Below are 18,679 nucleotides of genomic sequence, written 5' to 3' on the forward strand. Positions count from 1 at the left end.
TTTGCAGACACTTCCTTCTCCGTGCGCAGAACCACAGATTCCCAAGCGAAAGACCTGCTTGGTCTGGTCCTGGCCACCTCTTTGGGTGTTTTTGGGAAAATGGGACTCACTGCCTCTGGCCTTGATTTAGTGGCTAACGAGCTCACGTCTGGGGGTGCGCTGGAGGGCCGTTATAGCCGGTGTTCATATCGTTTCTTCTCTTCATTGTTTCTTCCTTTCTTCTGCTCGCGCCCTCCTCCTTGCCGGACCAGCCCCGGCTTCCCGCCCCGCGACCTCCCACTGCCTTCTCGGGGCCCCTCTCCCTTTCCCTCTGCTCTGTCCGGACCGAGGAGGCGGGTCCAGCCGCGCGGCGCACCAATCCAAGCGCCCTGAGCCGCCTTAGCTTCCCGCGAGTCCCGCCCCACGCCCCGTCCGCCAATCGCGCTCCGTTCCCGCCCCGCCAGATCACCCAATTGCCGGCAGGCTGGGCCGCCGGCGCCCCGCCCCTCCCGCGCGCGGCGGCGGCTCCGCGGGCGGCCGCGCTGGGCCTCAGCATTCTCCCAGTGGCGCCGCACAGCGTCGGGCTCGGGCGGCCGTGTCCGGAGCACAGGGGGCGGCGCTGCTCCTCGCGGGGTGCTGGACAGAGGCGGCGAGCGAGGCGGGTGCCACCGGCCGGCCGGAAAGGCGCCTCAGCTCTGCCGGGGCCCGCGGCGCGGGACCCAGGACTGAAGAGGAGGCGGCGCCCCGGCTGCCCGGGCCCGGTGCCCGGCCGCAGGGGGCCGTGGCCGGCCGTTCCCGGCCCGGAGTGTCCTCGCCGCGCCTCCCGAAGAGGCCGCCAGAGCTCCCGGTCACCCCCCGGGGGCCCTCAGCCGCCCCGGAGTCACCTGCGCGGGCCGCCGGGCGCCCAGGTGCGGGGGCGTGTGCGCGGCGAGGGCGCCTCCCCCGGCCGCCAGCGGGGCGGGGGCGGGGCCGCCCGCCGCCCTCGGCCTCACCGGTCCGCCAGCCGCGCCCGGTAGCGCGGCGAGAGCTCCCCGGAGACCGCGGTGCGGGATGCTGCCCGCCAGCGCGGCCTCTCGCGCGCCGCCCGCCGCCCCTGCCCCTGACTCCTGGGCCATGCCCCGCTGTTTACATGCCGGTGAAGCCCCCGGCCGCTCCGAACCGCTCCGAGCCCCGGCGCCTCGACGGTGAAGCCAGCCGGCCCGCGAACTGGACTGGTCGCTCAGACCTGGGCCCTCCGGACTTAGATCCCCGCCTGCTCGGCCGCCTTCGCCACCATCTGGGCGGGATCCGGCTCTGATGTTTTGAGGAGGGGGTGTGGTGTAGGGAAAGGAATCCTGGGGATTTCTGGCTTCCCCCCCTTTTTTGGCCTTCGGGGCTTCAGACTCAGGGAACTTGCTCATGGCTTTCTTGATGAAGAAGAAGAAATTCAAATTCCAAACCACTTTCACCCTGGAGGAGCTGACTGCCGTCCCCTTCGTGAACGGAGTCCTCTTCTGCAAGGTCCGGCTGCTGGATGGCGGGGATTTTGTCAGCTTGTCGTCACGGTAGGAGCTGGGGCAGTCGCGCCTGCGGGGGGGTGGGAATGAGCCAGGTCTAGCCCCTTGGCACTTGGAAGCGCCCCTGTTGGCCCAGATCGTCCTGGGGATTATGTGTGTCTGGGGCAGGTCTGCACAAGGCAGGACTGAGTGAGCTGGGAGGTCTGGGCCTGAGGAAACTGGCAGGGTGCCGGTCACCCCCGTCTGCAGGTGACCAGCTGGATAGCTGGAGGTTCATTCTTTCAGCCCTTTTGGGGGTCCTGCACACTGGCCCATTCCTCAGATTTGCACAAAGAGCCCACCAGGGTTTGTGCCTGGAGGGCCTGGGACAGGAGGAGTACTCCAGGCCACCTTGCTCCCAGCTGGCGCTTGGGCTGTCATATGATTTAGAGCCTGGGCCAGCCACAGGTTCCCAGGCACTGCCGGTCTGGCTGGAGGGAGGTGGCTGGATTTTGGCCTGCCCTCTCTGAGTGTCTGTCCTCTCCTGGCTGTGGCTGGGCTGCTTTGCATGGCAAACGCCCTTGTGGAGGAGGCTGCCAGCCTCTCTGAAAGAGGCTCCGTCCAGTTTGGTTTATGGGTTCTTCCCCGTTCTGCAGGTCCAGCCGTCCGGCTCAGTGTTGAGGGTGTCTGAGCTCCCGAGCTGCACCCGCTGACTGGGCCCATCTAGGGTCATATAGTTGAGGCTTGCTGGGGGAGAGTGCCTGGGAGTTTGACAGATGGGGGTTCGATTCTTAGCGCTGTCACTTTCTGGGCCCAGTACAGGTCTCTGTCAGAGCTGTGGAGAAGTTTCTGTAGATAGAGTGCACTACAGGCCTGGCCCAGTGCCTAGGACATGCTGGTTCCTTTCCCTGGTCTGTCCCTTTGCTCCCCAGGCCTCCTTGTGGGCCCAGTTAGCTGGAGCTGCCTTGCAGTTCTGAGCTGGGGAAACTGAGGCCCAGAAAGAGGAAGTAAGTGGCTTTCCAGGGACCTCACAGGAGGCAGTTGTCAACTGAACTTGGCCTATTTGGAGACCTGTTGGATGAATCTGGTGGTCTGGGAGGACGCGGGCAAGGGGGGCTGGTTGGGGGGTGAGGTAGGCATAGAGCGTAACCCAGATTTAGAAATCTCCGGTGCAGACAGGGTGGGGTGCCTTTTCTCTGTGCTTGGGCCCACTTAGGCCTAGAGGCTCCCCAGACCGCCGGGAACTGCTTATCTGAGGAATTCAGAGAAGGGCTGCCCTTTGCTGTGGGGGCTGGTGGCAGTCCTCCGCTGCCTGGGAAGGCTGTGATCCTGATCCCGTGGCCACCCACAGAGCAGCCCAAGGGTTTGGGGAAAGGGTGTGCTCAGAGTTAGGGTCTGGGGTCGGCCACTCACTAACTGGTGGCCTTGGGCTAGTTACCTAACCTCTCGGATTCCAAGAACCAGCAATTGTTGGTGTGGGGCTCCCATTTTACTAGCACTTTTTCCTTAATTGCTGGACTATGCCACGGAGTGGGGTGGAGGTGGGGGTGTGGGGGAAACTGTAGGATTATTATCCCCATTTTACATAGGTGAAAACTGAGGCTCAGGGAGGGAGGGATTTGCCTGAGCTAATACAGCAGAGCCCAAGTTCCTTCAGGGTGTGCTTTTAACCATTACCCTGTTCTACCTCTAAGCCTTCATTTCCTTGTCTGTGAAATGGGAGAAATCATACCCGCCCCTAGAGTTGTGAGGGTAATTGATAACGGCTGTGCCACGTCTGGTTCAGGCAAATTGTCACAGCAGTCGTGGTTACTATGGCAGAGAGGTCCAGGCCCGCAGGCCCCAGGCCTCCTACTTCTTGGCAGGTACAAGTGAGAGTCAACAGAGGGCCCACACGTGAGCTGGGGGTGGACAGGGTCTTAGATCCCCCTGAGGAATACATATTTAGCTCCAGACTGAGGTGTCCTCCCAGGCAATAGGGCCGCTGTCATCCTACCTGTCAGCCTTTCCATTGCCCTAAACCTACCCCCTCATCTGGGAAAGTCTGGAAAGTTCCAGGTTTTGGCCCACAGTCTGGATCTCTTTGCCTCCCTTTCTTCCTTCCTGGCAAGGGGCCATGGATTCCCTGATCCCAGCTGAGCCCAAACAGCCGTTCGCAGCCCTCATCCTGGTTGAAACTTGACAGGGCTGTGGAGGGGGGAGCTGACACTGAGCCCCCCAGGCTGGGCACTTAGTGGGCTCTGGGTACCTTTCCGTTGCTGGGCAGGTGTGGCTGGAGGGAGCAGACAGGGACATTGGGACCTGAGGCTGCTTTAGAGCTGCTTTGGCTTTTGCCCAGGAGATAGGGGTTCCTGGGCTCCTACCTCCTCCACACCCATCCCGCCCGTCCTGTTCTGCGGCCTGGAAGGGAGCCTCGCCTCCCAGCCCACCCCCCGAGATGGCCAAGGCCCTGTTGTTTTGGAGTTGGGGTAGAGTCAGGGGTGATGACACTTGCTTAGATCTTGGGCCCAGATCCAGTAGTGTCCTCTTCCCAACCCCACGGATCTCTGGGATGGCCCAGGGACTGCTGGTGGCTGCATGGGTGTTGTCTGAGTAGAGCAGGCCTGAGGCCCCACTCCTGCAGTGCCCGCCTTCCTAGCTGGTGTGTTTCCTTGTGTTGGGTGCCATGGCAACAGCCGGGTACACAGCTCCAGCCTGACCCAATTTGAGCAGGTAGAACAGGTGGTATGTCGTGCTGTTCCCCAGCCTCGTCTTTCTGAGGCCTCCTTACAAACCATAATCCTCACAGCTACAGTGTTCTGAGGGTCCGTGTTCTGTGCCAGTGTTTTGCAAGCGGTGTGCCCATTAATCCTCTTGGCCTTGGGGATCGGGGAGGTGCCAAAGCCAGAGGGGTGAGGCCATCTGCCAGAAGTCACCCAGTTCGTAATGTAATTGGGAAGATAGCCTTTTTATCATTAGGGTTTAAACTGCCTTTATGTGCACGTCCTGGATGCTCAGGACCTGCTGAGCACCTCGGAGGTGTGATGGGTTGAGCCCTGGAACCACCTCTTGAGCTGATGAGGACATTGGGCTCAGGAGAGCTGAAGTGATGGGCCCATTTCACTCAGCTGGGGAGTGGCAGGGCTGTGATTTAATTTGGGCAGGCCCAGCTCCAAAGTCCTGCTTTGTCTCTGTGGCAAAGGGCTGGAGGCAGCTACAGCCCCATGTGATGTCCCCAGACCTTTGAAGAAGGTTCCTTTTATTGGGTGGGGTGGTATAGGAAAAGTCCAAATCTGGATACTTTTGAGGCATCAAGCTAGATCCCGAGGGAAAGGGGCCCTAGGGCCATAGATGGGGATGAAGCTAAAATCATTCCTGTGGATTTGGGGCCAGGTCTGGGCTGTGCCTGGGGCAAGTGGGCATTTGCCAAGGTCCCTGCTTGGATGCCCTCCAGGCAGATGCATCCAAGTGGCATCTGGGAGGCTTTCCCAGGGGTCCTGGGAGGGATGCAGAGGTCCCAGCCAAGTCTGGTGAGTTGGGAGGCAGCATTAGTCTCTCCAGGGCAGGCTGGGTGCGGGCTTCCAGCCTTGAGCCAATCTATCCTTCAGGCAAGAAGAATCCTAAACATCCTGAGAGGTCTCTGTGCCCAGCTGGCCCGGGTCCTGTGGCCTGGCCCATGCACGTGCTGGTGGTGCCAGGGGAGGGAGCGAGAGGGAGGTGTTGATTTACCTTCTAGCCAGCCCTTTCAGGAGGAGACAGGCAGAGAGCACCTTCTTGGCCTGCACGGTAGGAAGAGACTGGTGCAGATGAAGGTGGGGGCGGCTAGGCCTGACTCCTGGCCTTGGGGGCCCAGCTGAGGGGCAGGGGAGCAGCGTGGCCTGGTTTGCCCATCAGCTGATGGGTTTTGGCTGCTCAGTGGGGAAGAGGCGGGGGGGCCTGACCAGCACCCTGTCAGGGATCATTGGAGTTGGCTGGGTGGGTTTTGCCAGCCCGGCTTCGAGGTGACAGGCAGTGGGAGAAGAGCGGGCAGCCTGGAGGGAAGGTTGGCAGAGAGGGTAGGTGGGTTTCCTGGTGCTGACGTGCCTGACACCACAGCCAGTGCTTAGTGGCTGCTGGAAGATGGAAGTTCACAGGGCGCCCAGAAATGTAGCCTGGATTTTGGTTCCCCATACGGTGTCCTAATAGTTTTTGGCAGAATAAAAATCTAGACTTTCGGTTTCTTTTAAATTAGGTATCTGGCAAGAGTGCCACGTGGCAGTGCTTGGCCCCAGGCTTTGTGGCTGCCTTCTCCACAAGGTACCTGCTCTGGGCTCCTGACCCCACCACACACCTTTGGATCTTCACCGTAGTCTGCCGCCTTCGTTTTACCAGGTCCTGCCTGGCCCCTGGGGGGTGTGAGGAGGCAGGCGACTGTGGAGAGAGTCCTGCTGGCAAACCACAGGAACCTCCCTGGGTAGCCAGGGGGGCAGCAGGCCAGCTGCTGTGCCCCTGTGGGGTCAGACTGTGCTGCTGGTGCCTGTGGTGAAGCTCAAAGCCGCCGAGCCCAGGCCTGGCCTTGATGTCTGCTCCTTGGACCTGGCCTTTGCCGCCCACCAGCCACACCTTTGGCAGGTGCCATCCTGGCACCCCCGGCCACCCGTCTGCCAGCTTGGCAGTGGCCGAGCCCTGACCTGAGGTGATCTGGCTCTGTGGAGCCAAGGCTGTTCCCCGAGGCCTGTTCCTCCTGTTGAGCTTGGTCGTGGTTTCTCAGCAGCAATGATATCGGGTGTCTGAGCGCCCTGAGTGCCCTTGAACTCTGCTTGCTTAGTACCTAAAAGTCCCGACTCACATTCGGGAAGCTGTGCTGAGCCTTGTGACGGCCGCTAATGTCTGCTCGCGTGTCTCGGGAGCCTGAGGACTCAGTGTGTGCGGTCTGGTGGCTGCCATGGGGCGACCCTGTGGTCACTGGTGTTGCTGGGGGTGGGCGGTCCAACACCCTGGCAGCCAGAGGGGGTTTATCTTCATCCTGCCAGACAGTCACGGCGTGGTTTGAGCAGGCGAGAAACATCAGATTTGCTCAGAAAGAGACCGGGTGGGGGCAGTGGGGGGTGTCTCTCTTCATTTCCACCTTGTCTGGCAAGTGCTTCTGGTCATGGGCACACCAGACCCGCTCCCGTGGTTTCAGATGGGCTCTGTGACCCAAAGTCTGTCATCTCCTGGGCCCCTTGCCCTCTGTAGGTCCCACTGAGCCAGTCGTGGCCTTGATGAGGACTGAAACTGCGGCCGTCTGCGCCTGGTAGTGGTGTCTGTTTAGGACTGTGCTTGCAAAACTTCGGTTTCTACTTTGAGCCTCTTTTGGCACCTTGGTCAGGGAATAGCTCTCAGATGCAGGCTTGGAGCCGCTGACCCCTGACCCTGCCCAGATGTCAACTGAGAGCCACCAGCCACCAGCCAGCAGCCACCAGCCAAAGGCGGCTCTAATTGAGGACTTGCTGCCTAGTTGGTCAGTCTGGTGCCCTGCCCCAGACACAGGGCTGGGAAGGACGTTCTGTCCTGCCTCTTGCTGCCTGTGTGACCTCGGGCAAGGAGCTTAGTCCCTTAGATCCTACCAAGCGGGGCTGGTGGTGCCCACCTTGAAGTGTTCTTGGGACAACACAGTGAGAACATCCAGCTTGGCTTCTGGGACATGCTAGAAGCACGGGACACACTGCAGTCCATCGTCCGGTCCCTGGGCTGAGTCACAGCGGTGGGCTGGGTGGTGCACCTCAGCTCCCCCACCCCCCTACCCCTGACCTGTCCCATGGCAGCTGGCGCTTCTTGGTGGGCCAGGACTGACTCTGGGGTGCTGTGTCTCTCTCATAATTCTCTGGGGTGCTGTGGGAGATGGCATTTCCTCCATGGGGCTCTCTGCCCTTCAGAGGGGTGGGAATGGGCCAGGACACTTCCTGACTAAGGGGACTGTTAGCGCGCTGGAGCACAGGGTCTCCTGTGGGTCTCGGTGCTTTTCTTGCCCCCACTGCTTTGAACCTGCCCCACCTCACGTGGCTCTGAGCCCGTGAGATCTGGGGCCCTCTCCCCAGGAGGGCCTGGGCTGGGAGGTGGGGTGAAGTCTGCCTGTGGGAAAGGACCTTCTCCACAGCTGGCTTGGGGACCCATTCTGACAGGCCAACAGCTCCTAAGTCGAGGTGGAAGCGCCCAGTTAGGGGAGCGGGGACAGGGGAGTGGGTGGGGAGGCCAGGGGCCCCTCAGTGGGTGGGAGGCCCCTGCCTCTCCCGGTGCCCCCCTGCTTCCACCACACCTTACTCTCCTAGTTGTTCGCTTCTGCTGTTCCCTCGACCGCAAGCTCCCTTCCCCCACTGCTGCACTTGGCTAAACTCCTGCTCAGCCCAAGAGCCACCTCCTCTAGGAAGCCTTCTCTGGACTCTTTTGCCTTCTCTATCCACTGTGGGTCCTCATCTCAGGATACGACGGTCTCTCCCTGCCCCTTAGCTCCGTCCCCAGACCGTGGGCAGGAGCGGCCTCTGTTGCCTCTTAGTTCTGGAGCTTCCTGCTGCCAGTTGGTGCTGGCACGGGGCTGGGAGTTTTCTTCCTTGGCACTGAACCAGCGTGGGCACTGGTGGTGCTGGATCGTGTGCCGGCCACCGCCAGCTGCTCGGGTCCGGCCCCTCCCTGCCCCAGGGCCGGAGCTGTCAGTCCGTGTCAGGAGCCGCCTTCGCCCGCACACCAGGCAGCTGGGCACCGCCGTGGGCTCAGAGGCCGTGACTGAGAGGCAGCTGGGGACACCGATGGGCTGTGTGGGGTGGAGCCTCTGTGGGAGCTGGGGATGCTCCTGGTGGGATGGGGAGGAGGAGGGGGCTGGGGCCCAGCCCGGACTCTGCTGTCGGACCTTGGCGGCTGCTTGCTGGCTCTCTGACAGTGGCCAGAGGCCTTGTCTTCTCAGCCTTGGTTTCTTCCTCCATCAGATGGTGTGGGGGTGCTCTTGTGACGGTGAGAGGGCTACCTGTTCGGCACAGGGCCACGCACCTGGCAGCTGAAAGCAGAGCAAACTTGCTGAGTAGGGAGAAAGTGCATGGTGCCGTGCTGGGGAGGGCTCGGGGGGAAGGCAGCCTGGGCATCCTCTCCTGCCGCTGCTTCCTATCTGAGAGCAGACATGTGGGGGCAGAGCACACCTGCGGCTCCCAGTCCTGCAGGGCACGATTTCCTGAACACCTTCCGTTGGGGTGGGGGAGGTGTGGGGGCTCCTGGGGGCAAAGCCCTGTCATCACAGAGCCCCTCCCTGGGAAACGGTGCTGGGTTTGGTCCCAGTGAGGAGGGGGCAGGTGGTTGAGAGAAGAGCAGCCTTAGGGCAGAAGGAGGGCAAGGGCAGGTGTGCTGAGTGGGGAGGAGCCAGCCTCCTGGGGTGGAGGTGGGGGAGTTCCTGAAGTGGCAGCAGGCCACGGGGAGGGGTTTGGACCTTTCCGAAGGGGGGGCCCCAGAAGAGTCAGATTTTTTTTTTTAAAGATTTTAATTTATTTATTTGACAGAGAAAGATCACAAGTAGGCAGAGAGGTTGGGGGGGGGTGAGGGAGGGGGAAGCAGGCTCCCTGCTGAGCAGAGAGCCCGATGCGTTCTCTATCCCAGGACCCTGAGACCATGACCTGAGCCGAAGGCAGAGGCTTTAACCCACTGAGCCACCAGAAGAGTCAGATTTGTATTTTAGTACCACCAAGGGCAGCCATGGGGTTATCCACTTGGGGCTATGGTTTGCAGAAGGGGAGGTGGCTGTCAGCTGTCCTCATGGAATGGTTCCAGACCGTGCTTGAGCCTCCTCTGCAGTGAGAATGAACAAGCCACTGCGACTCACAACCAGGATGGGCGTCACGAACAACGTGGAGGGAAGGAAGCAGACAAGAGCGAGCTGTGTGTTGTTGTTGATAGAAAGTTCAAAAGCAATGTGATTAAAAAAACCCACCCTTGGGATGCCTGGGGGACTCAGTTGTTAAGCATCTGCCTTCGGCTCAGGTCAGGATCCTAGGATCCTGGGTTCAGGCCCTGCGTCAGGCTCCCTGCTCTGTGGGAAGTCTGCTGCTTCTTCTCCCACTCCCCCTGCTTGTGTTCCCTCTCTTGCTGTGTTTCTCTCTGTCAAATAAGTAAAATCTTAAAAAAAAAAAAAACAAAACCAAAAAACCCACCCTAATATGAGTCAGGGTGATGATCTCTTTGTTGGGGTGGCAGTCATGCCTGCAAGGGGCTTCTGGGGCCTGTCCTGCTTCTTGGGGGCTGGTTCTAGGGGGCTGTTCTGAGAATCTGTGAGCTGAACGCTGACAGCATGTGCACACATGTGTGTCAGCAACAGCCGTGAGACATCTACGCCTCTGGGAGTGCGGGGCACCTCTAGACAAAAATGAGGTGCTTTCTTGGCTGCCTGGAAGTCTGGAGGCGGTTCTGTCTTTCCAGGGTCTTGCCGGTGGAGCAGTCTTGAGCTGTCCTGACCTGATAAGCATCGCTCCTGTTTGAGACTGTAACTCATCTTGGCAGCTGCCAACGGTCTTCTCTGGCTGCAGATTTTCCTTCTGCTGCTTGCAAAACCCCAGCAGGGACTGCTGGCCTGTGGGGGCTTGGCAGTTCAGAGGGAGGATGGGCTCCTGAGGCTGCCAGACCACGGGATCTCTCTGAGCCTTGCTTTTCCTCATCTGTGAAATGGGGTGGTAAGCTGCTTGGTGTTTGGATTAAGTGGACTAATGCTGGTTGTATATCCAGCATAGCCTGTGGCACAGAGTAAATGCTCAGCCAAGACTGGCTGTGATCGATATTAATCCAGGACAGTTATTGGAGAGAACCCAAGGGCAGGAGCAGAAGGGAAAGGTCCATTTTCCTTTGTCTCTCCTTTTAATTGTTTCTCTTCTCTCTTCCTGTGACTCACCCAGTCAGCAAACATTTGTGATTAGAGCCAGGCTGCTGCCCTGGCCTTGCACTGGGCACTGGACCCAGCAATGACCAAGACAGCCGTGATCCCTGACCTGGGGCCCATGAGCAGGGGAAGACCATTAGCTGCATCCGCTCTCAGAGGAGTTCTGAGCACCACGGTGGTGGGGGGGGGTTGGCATTGGCTTCTCCCGCCTGCTCTGGCCCTGACCCCTCTCTTTGGGAATGACTGACTGGGTACTCTCCCTGAATGCGGAGAGAAGGCTCCAGCACCTCCTAAAGGTTTTGAATTGACTAAAGAGGAATCACATGGACCTGAATGAGAATGGCCACATGCATTTTGGCTGCAGACAAGACTGAGGCCCAGGCTTATTCTGGATGTCTCTCTAGGGTCCTCCTCAGGGTTGGACTCAGTACAGTAAATGCTTGGTAAATGTGTGGGGCATGAGTGAATGACAGAGGCAGTGATTGGCTAGGGTCTGCATGAGTCTGCAGGAGAATCAGGTGTTGAGGAGAAGGTAGGGATTGGTGAGTCAGGGCCTCATGGTCCCACCTGACCCTGAGCCCTTTGCCCTGTGGTTGGAATCTTGGGGAGATGCTGAAGATGGCTGGAAAAAGACATCTGAGTCTGTGAGGAGACGTGACTCTGAATGACTGTTCGCTGAGCATCCCCGAGTCACCTCAGAGAAGACCAGGGAGCCATGTGTGGGGCAGTGAGAACACCTAAGGACAGATCCAGAGGTGACAATCACCCTTGACCCCTTGGACACTGCAGAGGACATGGCCCAACCACAGCCGAAGGCCCTTTTCCTAAAGGGGGAAGGAACATTTTTTTTTTTTTTTAAAGATTTTATATTGATTTGACAGAGATCACAAGTAGGCAGAGAGGTAGAGAGAGAGGAGGGAGCAGGCTCCCCGCTGCACAGAGAGCCTAGTGCGGGGTTTGATCCCAGGACCCTGAGACCACGCACGACCTGAGTCGAAGGCAGAGGCTTTAATCCACTGAGTCACCCAGGTGCCCTGGGAAGCAGCACTGTAAGAAGGCCTGTGGTAGCCCTTGTTGGGAACAGGGCTGTGAAGCTCACTGATTTAGTCATTAGACACTTCCTGGGTACTTACTGCGTGCCAGGTGCCCTCCTCAGGACTCAGAAGCAGCAGTGAGTGAGACAAGGGCCCCGCCTCTCGGAGCTCTGTGCTCTGAGACACAGGAGCCTTGTTCTGTTTTCACCATACCTAGGACCCAGGCCCAGAAGAGGAAGTGATTTGTCTGGCTGCAGTAGTTGGGGGAAGGGTACTTTCTGGAAAGGCCTGATGGGGTTGGGTAGGGACTCAGAGGATAGAGACATCTCCCTGACTTGCTTACGACCAGCCATTCACAGGCCCTGAGGTTGGGATTCCCTCCCGCCTGCCTGTCTCTTTCCTTTCTTGGAGGATTTGAATGCCACTCAGATGTGAGTCAGCCAGGAGCGGCCTGGACATGCCTGCCTGGGCCACCTGCCAGTCTACCTCCTGGGATACCCCAGCAAGGTTCAAGGCTGGGGGAAACATTCAGATATATGGTCTGGGGTGGGAAAGGGGAGGCTCCGTTAGAGGCCTGGCGTGCCTGGCTTCCTGCTGGACCCTCTGAGTTGCTTCTGATGGTTGCAGCCACATCCCCCATTCAACGTGCGTGCCCTCTCAGGGTGGGCTCCTGAGGTAGGGCTTGGGAGGGCAGGTCAGCATGTCCTGTGTGACCAGTGGACTTCTTGAGAGTTTGCTCATCTGAGAAGTAGGCGGTGGTCATGCTCACAGAGCGTTAATTCCTGACATATGGGTCAGGATGCCTAGGAAACAGGAGCCCTGCTGGGCAACACTGGATACAGAGGGCATCTTTGTCCCAGTGCGAGGGATTGGACTGGTACTTGGTCAAAGCTAGAGGTTTACTTTGGATCCTTTCAATGGCTTGAACTCCTCTTGGGCTATAAGAGCAAGAGGGAGTGGCCCATTATTGTCAGATGGGAAAAGCATCCACAGGTCTCCCCAGGTGGTGGGGAAGCCGCCCCTGTAGCCTGACTGGATACAGAAGGCCAAGCAGGGAGGCTATGAGCCTGTGTCTGTAAACGGGGAAGCTGGTCCCTGGCTGCTGTGGCTCTTTGATCCAGCTCGAGCTTTGGGGCTGGTGAGCAGCAGGATTACAACTCAGCTGTGCCTGGCTCCAGAGTCCTTACCCCTGACCCTGATGCTTCCCCAGCAAGCCTGAGTGATTGGCTGGCCCCCTACTCCTTTTTCAATCTAGAGTTGCTGCAGCCCCCAGTGAGCTGTCCAGTCTGGACTTCCATGGGTCACTCGCTGGCCAGGAGCAGGGGAGCAGAAGAGGGGTCTTGAGGTGTCTGGTGACATCCCTCCCACCACCTCCCCGAGCACTCCAGTGTCAGCAGGCTGGCTGGCCTCTCGGAGCTGACTGCTGCCTCATCCTGTTGCAGGAAGAGTCGCTGCCTGTGTCAGAACTGCTGCAAGCTGCTTCCCTTGCGCGCAGCCCTGGATTCCTGGCAGGAGCCAGATGCCGCTGGGCTGCCACGTTGGCCGCTGGGATGGAAGCTCCACCGCCCCACGGCTCCTGGATGGACGCCTTGGCCGGTCCCTGGAGCGGGCCCCTCCCCAGGCGGCTGTACACTCTTCTCTTCGGGGAAGCACAGGCAGATGTTGTCGATTTAAATTGTTTCCTTATTAGACTCTTGCCTCTCCCGGCCTGGGCTGTGTTTCATCAGCCCGGAACCTTGGCTGCATCACTGCGACCGACTGCTCACTCCCCCAGGATCCCAGCCAAGGACTCGAGATCATGGAGTGGGCGTGGCTGGGGAGGCACTGGCTGGGCTCCTGGGCTCCAAGACAGCCCTCCTGCCCCCTGGGGCTGCTGGATCCGCTGGGAGGGACTTAGTGATGCAGCCTTGCTCTGGTTCCCTGTCACTGTAGGGGCCGGATGGGAAGAATCCAGGGACCAGCCCACTCAGGCATCCAGGACCCCAGCTGGGGCTGGGAGGTCCCTGGGGTCCCCCTCAGTGCTCCTGGTTATGCCCCTCTTTTAGCTGGAGGCCCACCTCCTGCATCAGAACCCCACATTAGCTTGTTTAAGAAGTTCGGCCCATGGGGTGCCTGGTGGCTCAGTCAGTTAAACATCCCACTCTTGATTTCGGCTAGGGTTGTGATTTCAGGGTCATGAGATCCAGCCCCGTTTTGGATTTGGCCCAAGGCCTGCAGCAGTGATTCTTAATGGTGGTGACTTCGTCCCCTGGGGGGACAGTCGGCAGTGTCTGAAGGCATTTTTGGTCGTTACAGCTGATGTTACGCTACTGGCAGGATGCTGCTGGATATCCTGCAGTGCACAGGGTTCCCCCCAGAACCTCAAGAATCTCTGACTCCAAACGTCAGTAGTGCTAAGATTGAAAGAGACCCCCTGCCCTGTAGTCTAGTTGTGGCAGCACCTGGGAATCTGTGTGTTGAGCTGAGGGTTTTCAGTGTTCCCTTGAGTCTGAGAAGCCCTGTTCTGGGCCTTGCTTGTGGCCACGGCTGAGCTGCTCCCTGCCAGACCAGGGCTCCGTGCTGAGCAGAGGTGGTAGCGAGGCAGGCGTGCAGACGAGGCCATCTGGCTGGGAGGGTGAAGGCTAATGGTGGGCGCAGGGTCCCGCTGGAGCCCATTCCAGGGGCTGCCCCACTGATACCCCGGCCTCCTTCTCCTAAAACTTTCTGTTCCTCTGCTGACTGCAGGCCGTGCTGCATCTTCGCTCCAGCTCCAGAGAGAGGCACCAAGTGGCCTCTTTTGTTTCTGCCTGCAAGGACCCTGTGGGCTTGGCAGCCTGTGGCCAGGAGGTGGCTCCCACTTGGGAACCCCTTGTCACATGAGTGATGGAGACCCTGGGGGTGCTACGGCTCTGGGATCTTTTTGCACTTCCTGGGTGGTAAGGCTGGCCTGGGCCAGGGACTGGGGATGTGGCTGTGGGCCGGCCTTGGGGAACTGGGGGGAGGTTCTGGACTCTGGGGTCGCTCCTGCTGGGAATCCTGAATTTCTGACCAGCCTCTCATTGTGAGAGGCTGAGGATGGTGGCTCATGTCAACCTGACCTGCCACCCATCACAGCCTTTGAGGCTGGGGTCTGGGAAGAAGCATTTCCCTCCTCCCAGGTGTGCCCACTTACCCTTCCTGCTTGTAAGGGGAACCGACACGGGGAAGAACTGAAGGTGTGGCCTTGGTGTCAGGCCACCTCAGATCAGCTTCCAACCCCGTTCTGTGACTTGGGGCCTATCCTGTCTTCTCTAGATCTCAGTTTCTTCCTCTGTAAAATGGGAATGATGATGGCACATACCTCATAGGATTGTGATAGAGTTCGGTTGGTCACGTATATGAAGCACGTATCCTATAGCACAAGCTAAATGAACAGAACCTGCTTTTACTACCAATTAATTAATACACTGGCCTCTCACCTCTTCCCAGGAGCCCCTCCTTCCCTTGGGGTCTTCTTGGGCTGTTCCCATTGCCTGGGACATCTCCTCTAATCTTTACCTGGCCAACCTCAACCTTGGGGTCCCAGCTCCAGTGTCACTGCCCATCCCCTCCAGATCAGCTCAGAACCCTTTCTGCCCTCTCAGAGGCTGGTGGCAGTTACTAGTCACGTGGGAAGTGTCTGTCTCCCCCACTCAACTGGGGCCTTCTCTGCAAGGTCTGCCCCTGCTGCGTCCCCACACCCACCCAGGCGCCACGCCAAGCCGGCACCCACAGTAAGTCTCTGTGGATGCGTAATAGAGGCCTTGGTCGGGATTTGGGGCCAGGGGTGCTCCGAGGGAGTTCTGCTGGGCTGAGGACAGCAGCCTCCTGCGGTGCTCTGCCCTATTTTAGGACAACCCAGAAATAACTGAATTCTGCCACGGGGCTGGCCACCGTGGGCTGCGGTGGGTGGAGGGCTCCCCACGCCTCCCTGGGATTCGGATGTCTAATTGTATATCTTAAAGCTAAAAACAAAACTCCCCTGAAAATGCAGTCTCTGTAATTACCTGTCCCTGGCAGTATGGAGCTGGGGACTCATGCTTGAAACCCCAGGCAGGAGCACCTGGTCCTGTGGGAAGGTCTGGGCCCAGGCCTTGAATCAGGGAGATGAGGGGTCACACCCCCTCTGGCTTTTGACCAGCCCTTCTAACCTCACTCCCTTTATTCATTTCTCAATTTAAAATTTTTAAAAAAGATTTTATTTATTTATTTGACAGAGAGAAGGCAGGCAGAAAAAGGTGGAGGGGAAGCAGTCTCCCCACTGAGCAGAGAACCCGATGTGGGGCTCGATCCCAGGACCCTGAGATCATGCCCTGAGCTGAAGGCAGAGGCTCTATTTAACCCACTGAGCCACCCAGGTCCCCTCAATTTAAATTTTGATGGTAGAAATGATTCTTGGACAGAAATGAAGAAGATGGGCCCTGGTGTCCCTAGCCAGACCCGCTGTGAGCTCCCTCCTTCCTTTGACCACTGTCCCCTCATGCCAGAGTGCCAAGGAACAAGCCCCTTGCCTGGGAGCCCAGGCTCCAGCGCTCTGGATGGCCTCCTCTCTGGACTTGGCTGCGCCATCTGGACGGTTCTGTTTTCCAGCCCATCCTGAGCCACATCGGCAGGGCAAACAGTGGGGACACCCAGTCCTGTGTTTTCTTAACAAATGTCTTATTTGTGATTTTTCTTCATAAATACTCATTGGTTTTAATTCTTCCACACTCCCTGTCTTTCTGAGACAGGCGCTACTGTGCTTCCTGTCATTGCAGATGGACATGAGCGCCCAAGCCAGGTCCCTGTCCCCTGCACCCACAGTGCCCCAAGGTCACAGTGGTGTGAGGTAGCACTTGGCTTTCGCAGTCCTAGTCACCCTTAAGGGGTCTTGCACGAGGCCACTGCTATTCCTGGGGGTCATTCCCTATGGTGGCTTTGTGGCCTCGGACCTCATGGCAACGCTGAGCCCTCCCAGAGGAGTTCGTTTCTCCCCCCAGTCATGCTTTTGTACATTTATTTTTATTTTTTATTTTTATTCTGTTCAATTAGCCCACATACAGTACATCATTAGTTTTTGATGTCGTGTTCAACAATTTATTAGTTGTGTATAACAACCCGGCACCTATCTCCACGCGTGCCCCGAGTCATGCTTTTAAAAGAAGCCATACTGATCATTCAGTTCAAAAGGAAGAGAAAACTCCTCCTCCACTGGTCTCTGCTGTGCTTCCCTACCTACCTGAGCACACGTGGGCGCCCGTGACCGCTGGCACCTCACCACGGTTTGGAAGCTTGCGGCCAAGATCTTCTCTCCTGCTTCCCTCCCAGCACCCCCTGCTTGCCCTGCTCCTTCCACGCTGGCCTGCCGGGCTGCTGCTCCCCCAGGGCGCGGGTCCCTGCCTCACCTGCTTCAGCTCCTTGCTCAGGGGTCACCGTCCCTGGTCTCCTTCCCTCACGCACCCCCCACCCGGCCCTCCAGGGCACTCGCGGCCTTTGTGCCTCGGTTTGCCAGACTAAGCTCCTGGAAGGCGGAGATGGGTCATATCCCCAGGGCCTCAGCAGTACCGGCACCCACTAAGGGCTCAGTAAAAGGTTCACGAGGGAGTCTAGCTCCTAAGGTTCCCGTAGACCTGGCCTGGCCAGCTCCCTCTCTGGCGCTCATGGCCTCCTGCCCCCCCCCCCCCTTTTTAAGGATTTTACTTATTTATTTGAAGAGAGATCACAAGCAGGCAGAGAGGCAGGCAGAGGGAGAGGGCAAAGCAAGCTCCCTGCCGAGCAGAGAGCCTGATGCGGGGCTCGATCCCAGGACCCTGAGATCATGACCTGAGCCGAAGGCAGAGGCTTAACCCACTGAACACCACTGGTGCCCCACTCCTGCAGTTCTTATGAACACCCCTCCCCTGCCCCATGCTCGTGTTGCTCTCCCTCCTTTGCCCCTGTCCTGAGCCTGGGCCTGCCTCCCTCTCTGCAGAGGCAGCTGTGGGGCCGGGGCTGGGCTGGGCCATCATCTCAGGTTCTGGGACTGGGGCTCAGGGCGCAGGCTGGCCTCTGGTCCTCGCAGCATGTGGGAGAGTCACTCAGCCTTTTGGAGCCTCACCCTGTCACCGGCCAGGCAGGCCTGGTAACAGCCACCTGGCAGGGTTGAGGAGTGCTGGGTGGCACACAGTAGGCCTTTGGGAGGGGGGGCCTCTGCCGAGGTGTTTGTTTTGCCCTTGCCGTGACCTCTGGGGCTGGGCCGGGGTGGGGCTGTGAGCCTCTTCCCGTGGGAGTGGTGGTGCTTAATAGTGTGTGTTTAGAGCCCTGTGGAAACAACGGGGAGGCCCAGCGCTGATCCCCGGAGTCCTGTCCCGGCCCATCTTCCTGTGGAGGGAGAGGAAGGCGCCTGTTACCTGAGCTTGGGAGGGTACCGTGTGGCCGGGCCTGGCAGGCCCACAGGAACCCAGAGAGGGCCTCAGGCTTCCTGGCCCTTGTTCCCAGGGCAGACTCACAAGGGGAAGGGAGAGAGCCTACAATCCCATGTATCAGCTTTTGTTCCCAGACACTAATCCTGATTCCTCTGGGTGTTTCCACACGCCCAACACTGTGAGCTTCCTCCTCAGGTCTCCAGCAGCTGCTTCCAGCTCCTGGGCTGAGTTGAGTGGAGGGGCTGGGTGGAGATCCGAGGGTCCCTGTGGAAGCCATGGCCGCCCCCCAGGTCCCCCATTTAGGCTGCTCGGGAAATGTTTCTACTCTTTTTTCCCTTCCACCCACCGACTCTGGGGTTGCTCTCTATCTCTGCCTCAAGCCATTGAGGCAAGACAGAGCCACCATCAGAATTCAATTCAAAGACCTCACCATGGCCCCTGAGGTCCTGCATGACGCCTGCCCCCTCCCCAACCACATCCCCTCTGCTTTCCTCCCCAGTCCCATTTAGCTCCTTGCCTCCAGGCCACTTTTGCCAAACATGTTTCTACCTCAGGGCCTTTGCATTTGCCGTTAATGCATCTGGACAGCTCTCCCTAGTCTTTTATGTCTTCACTCCTCATGCTGGCCCTGCTCAGATGTCACTGCCTTCCGGCTTTACCCAGCCATCTGCCAGAAGTAGCAACGCTCACCTTCTTAACTCTTCTCAGCAATCCTGACCCACCTTCCCCTCTGTTTTCTCCGTGTTTCTCTCTTTATCCCACCTACCATGTTTGGTTTTTCACCTATTTAAAGCATACAGTTCACTGGTTTTTAGTCTATGCACAGAGTTGTGCAACCATGGGCACAGTCCCTTGTAGCATATTTTCATCACCCCAAAGAGACCCCATACCCATCAGCAGCCACTCCGCATTTCCTTCTGACTCCCCCAGCCCCTGGCAGTCACCAGTCTTTCTGACTCAAGA

The 18,679-nt window shown here is 58.6% G+C and overlaps 1 protein-coding gene across 1 annotated transcript in view; it reads left to right on the top strand.

The window, feature by feature from the left end:
- The first annotated feature begins 952 nt into the window (after window positions 1-952).
- Window positions 953-18,679, top strand: part of EEIG1 (estrogen-induced osteoclastogenesis regulator 1) — a 33,843-nt gene continuing 16,116 nt past the window's right edge. Inside the window, exon 1 of the mRNA XM_059410718.1 lies at window positions 953-1,523. Coding sequence (XP_059266701.1) covers window positions 1,378-1,523 — 146 coding nt within the window. The 5' untranslated portion in view covers window positions 953-1,377. The remainder of the gene's footprint in view (window positions 1,524-18,679) is intronic.

The sequence above is a fragment of the Mustela nigripes genome, chromosome 9 (genome assembly GCF_022355385.1).
Source record: "Mustela nigripes isolate SB6536 chromosome 9, MUSNIG.SB6536, whole genome shotgun sequence".
In the NCBI taxonomy this organism is placed as follows: domain Eukaryota; kingdom Metazoa; phylum Chordata; class Mammalia; order Carnivora; family Mustelidae; genus Mustela; species Mustela nigripes.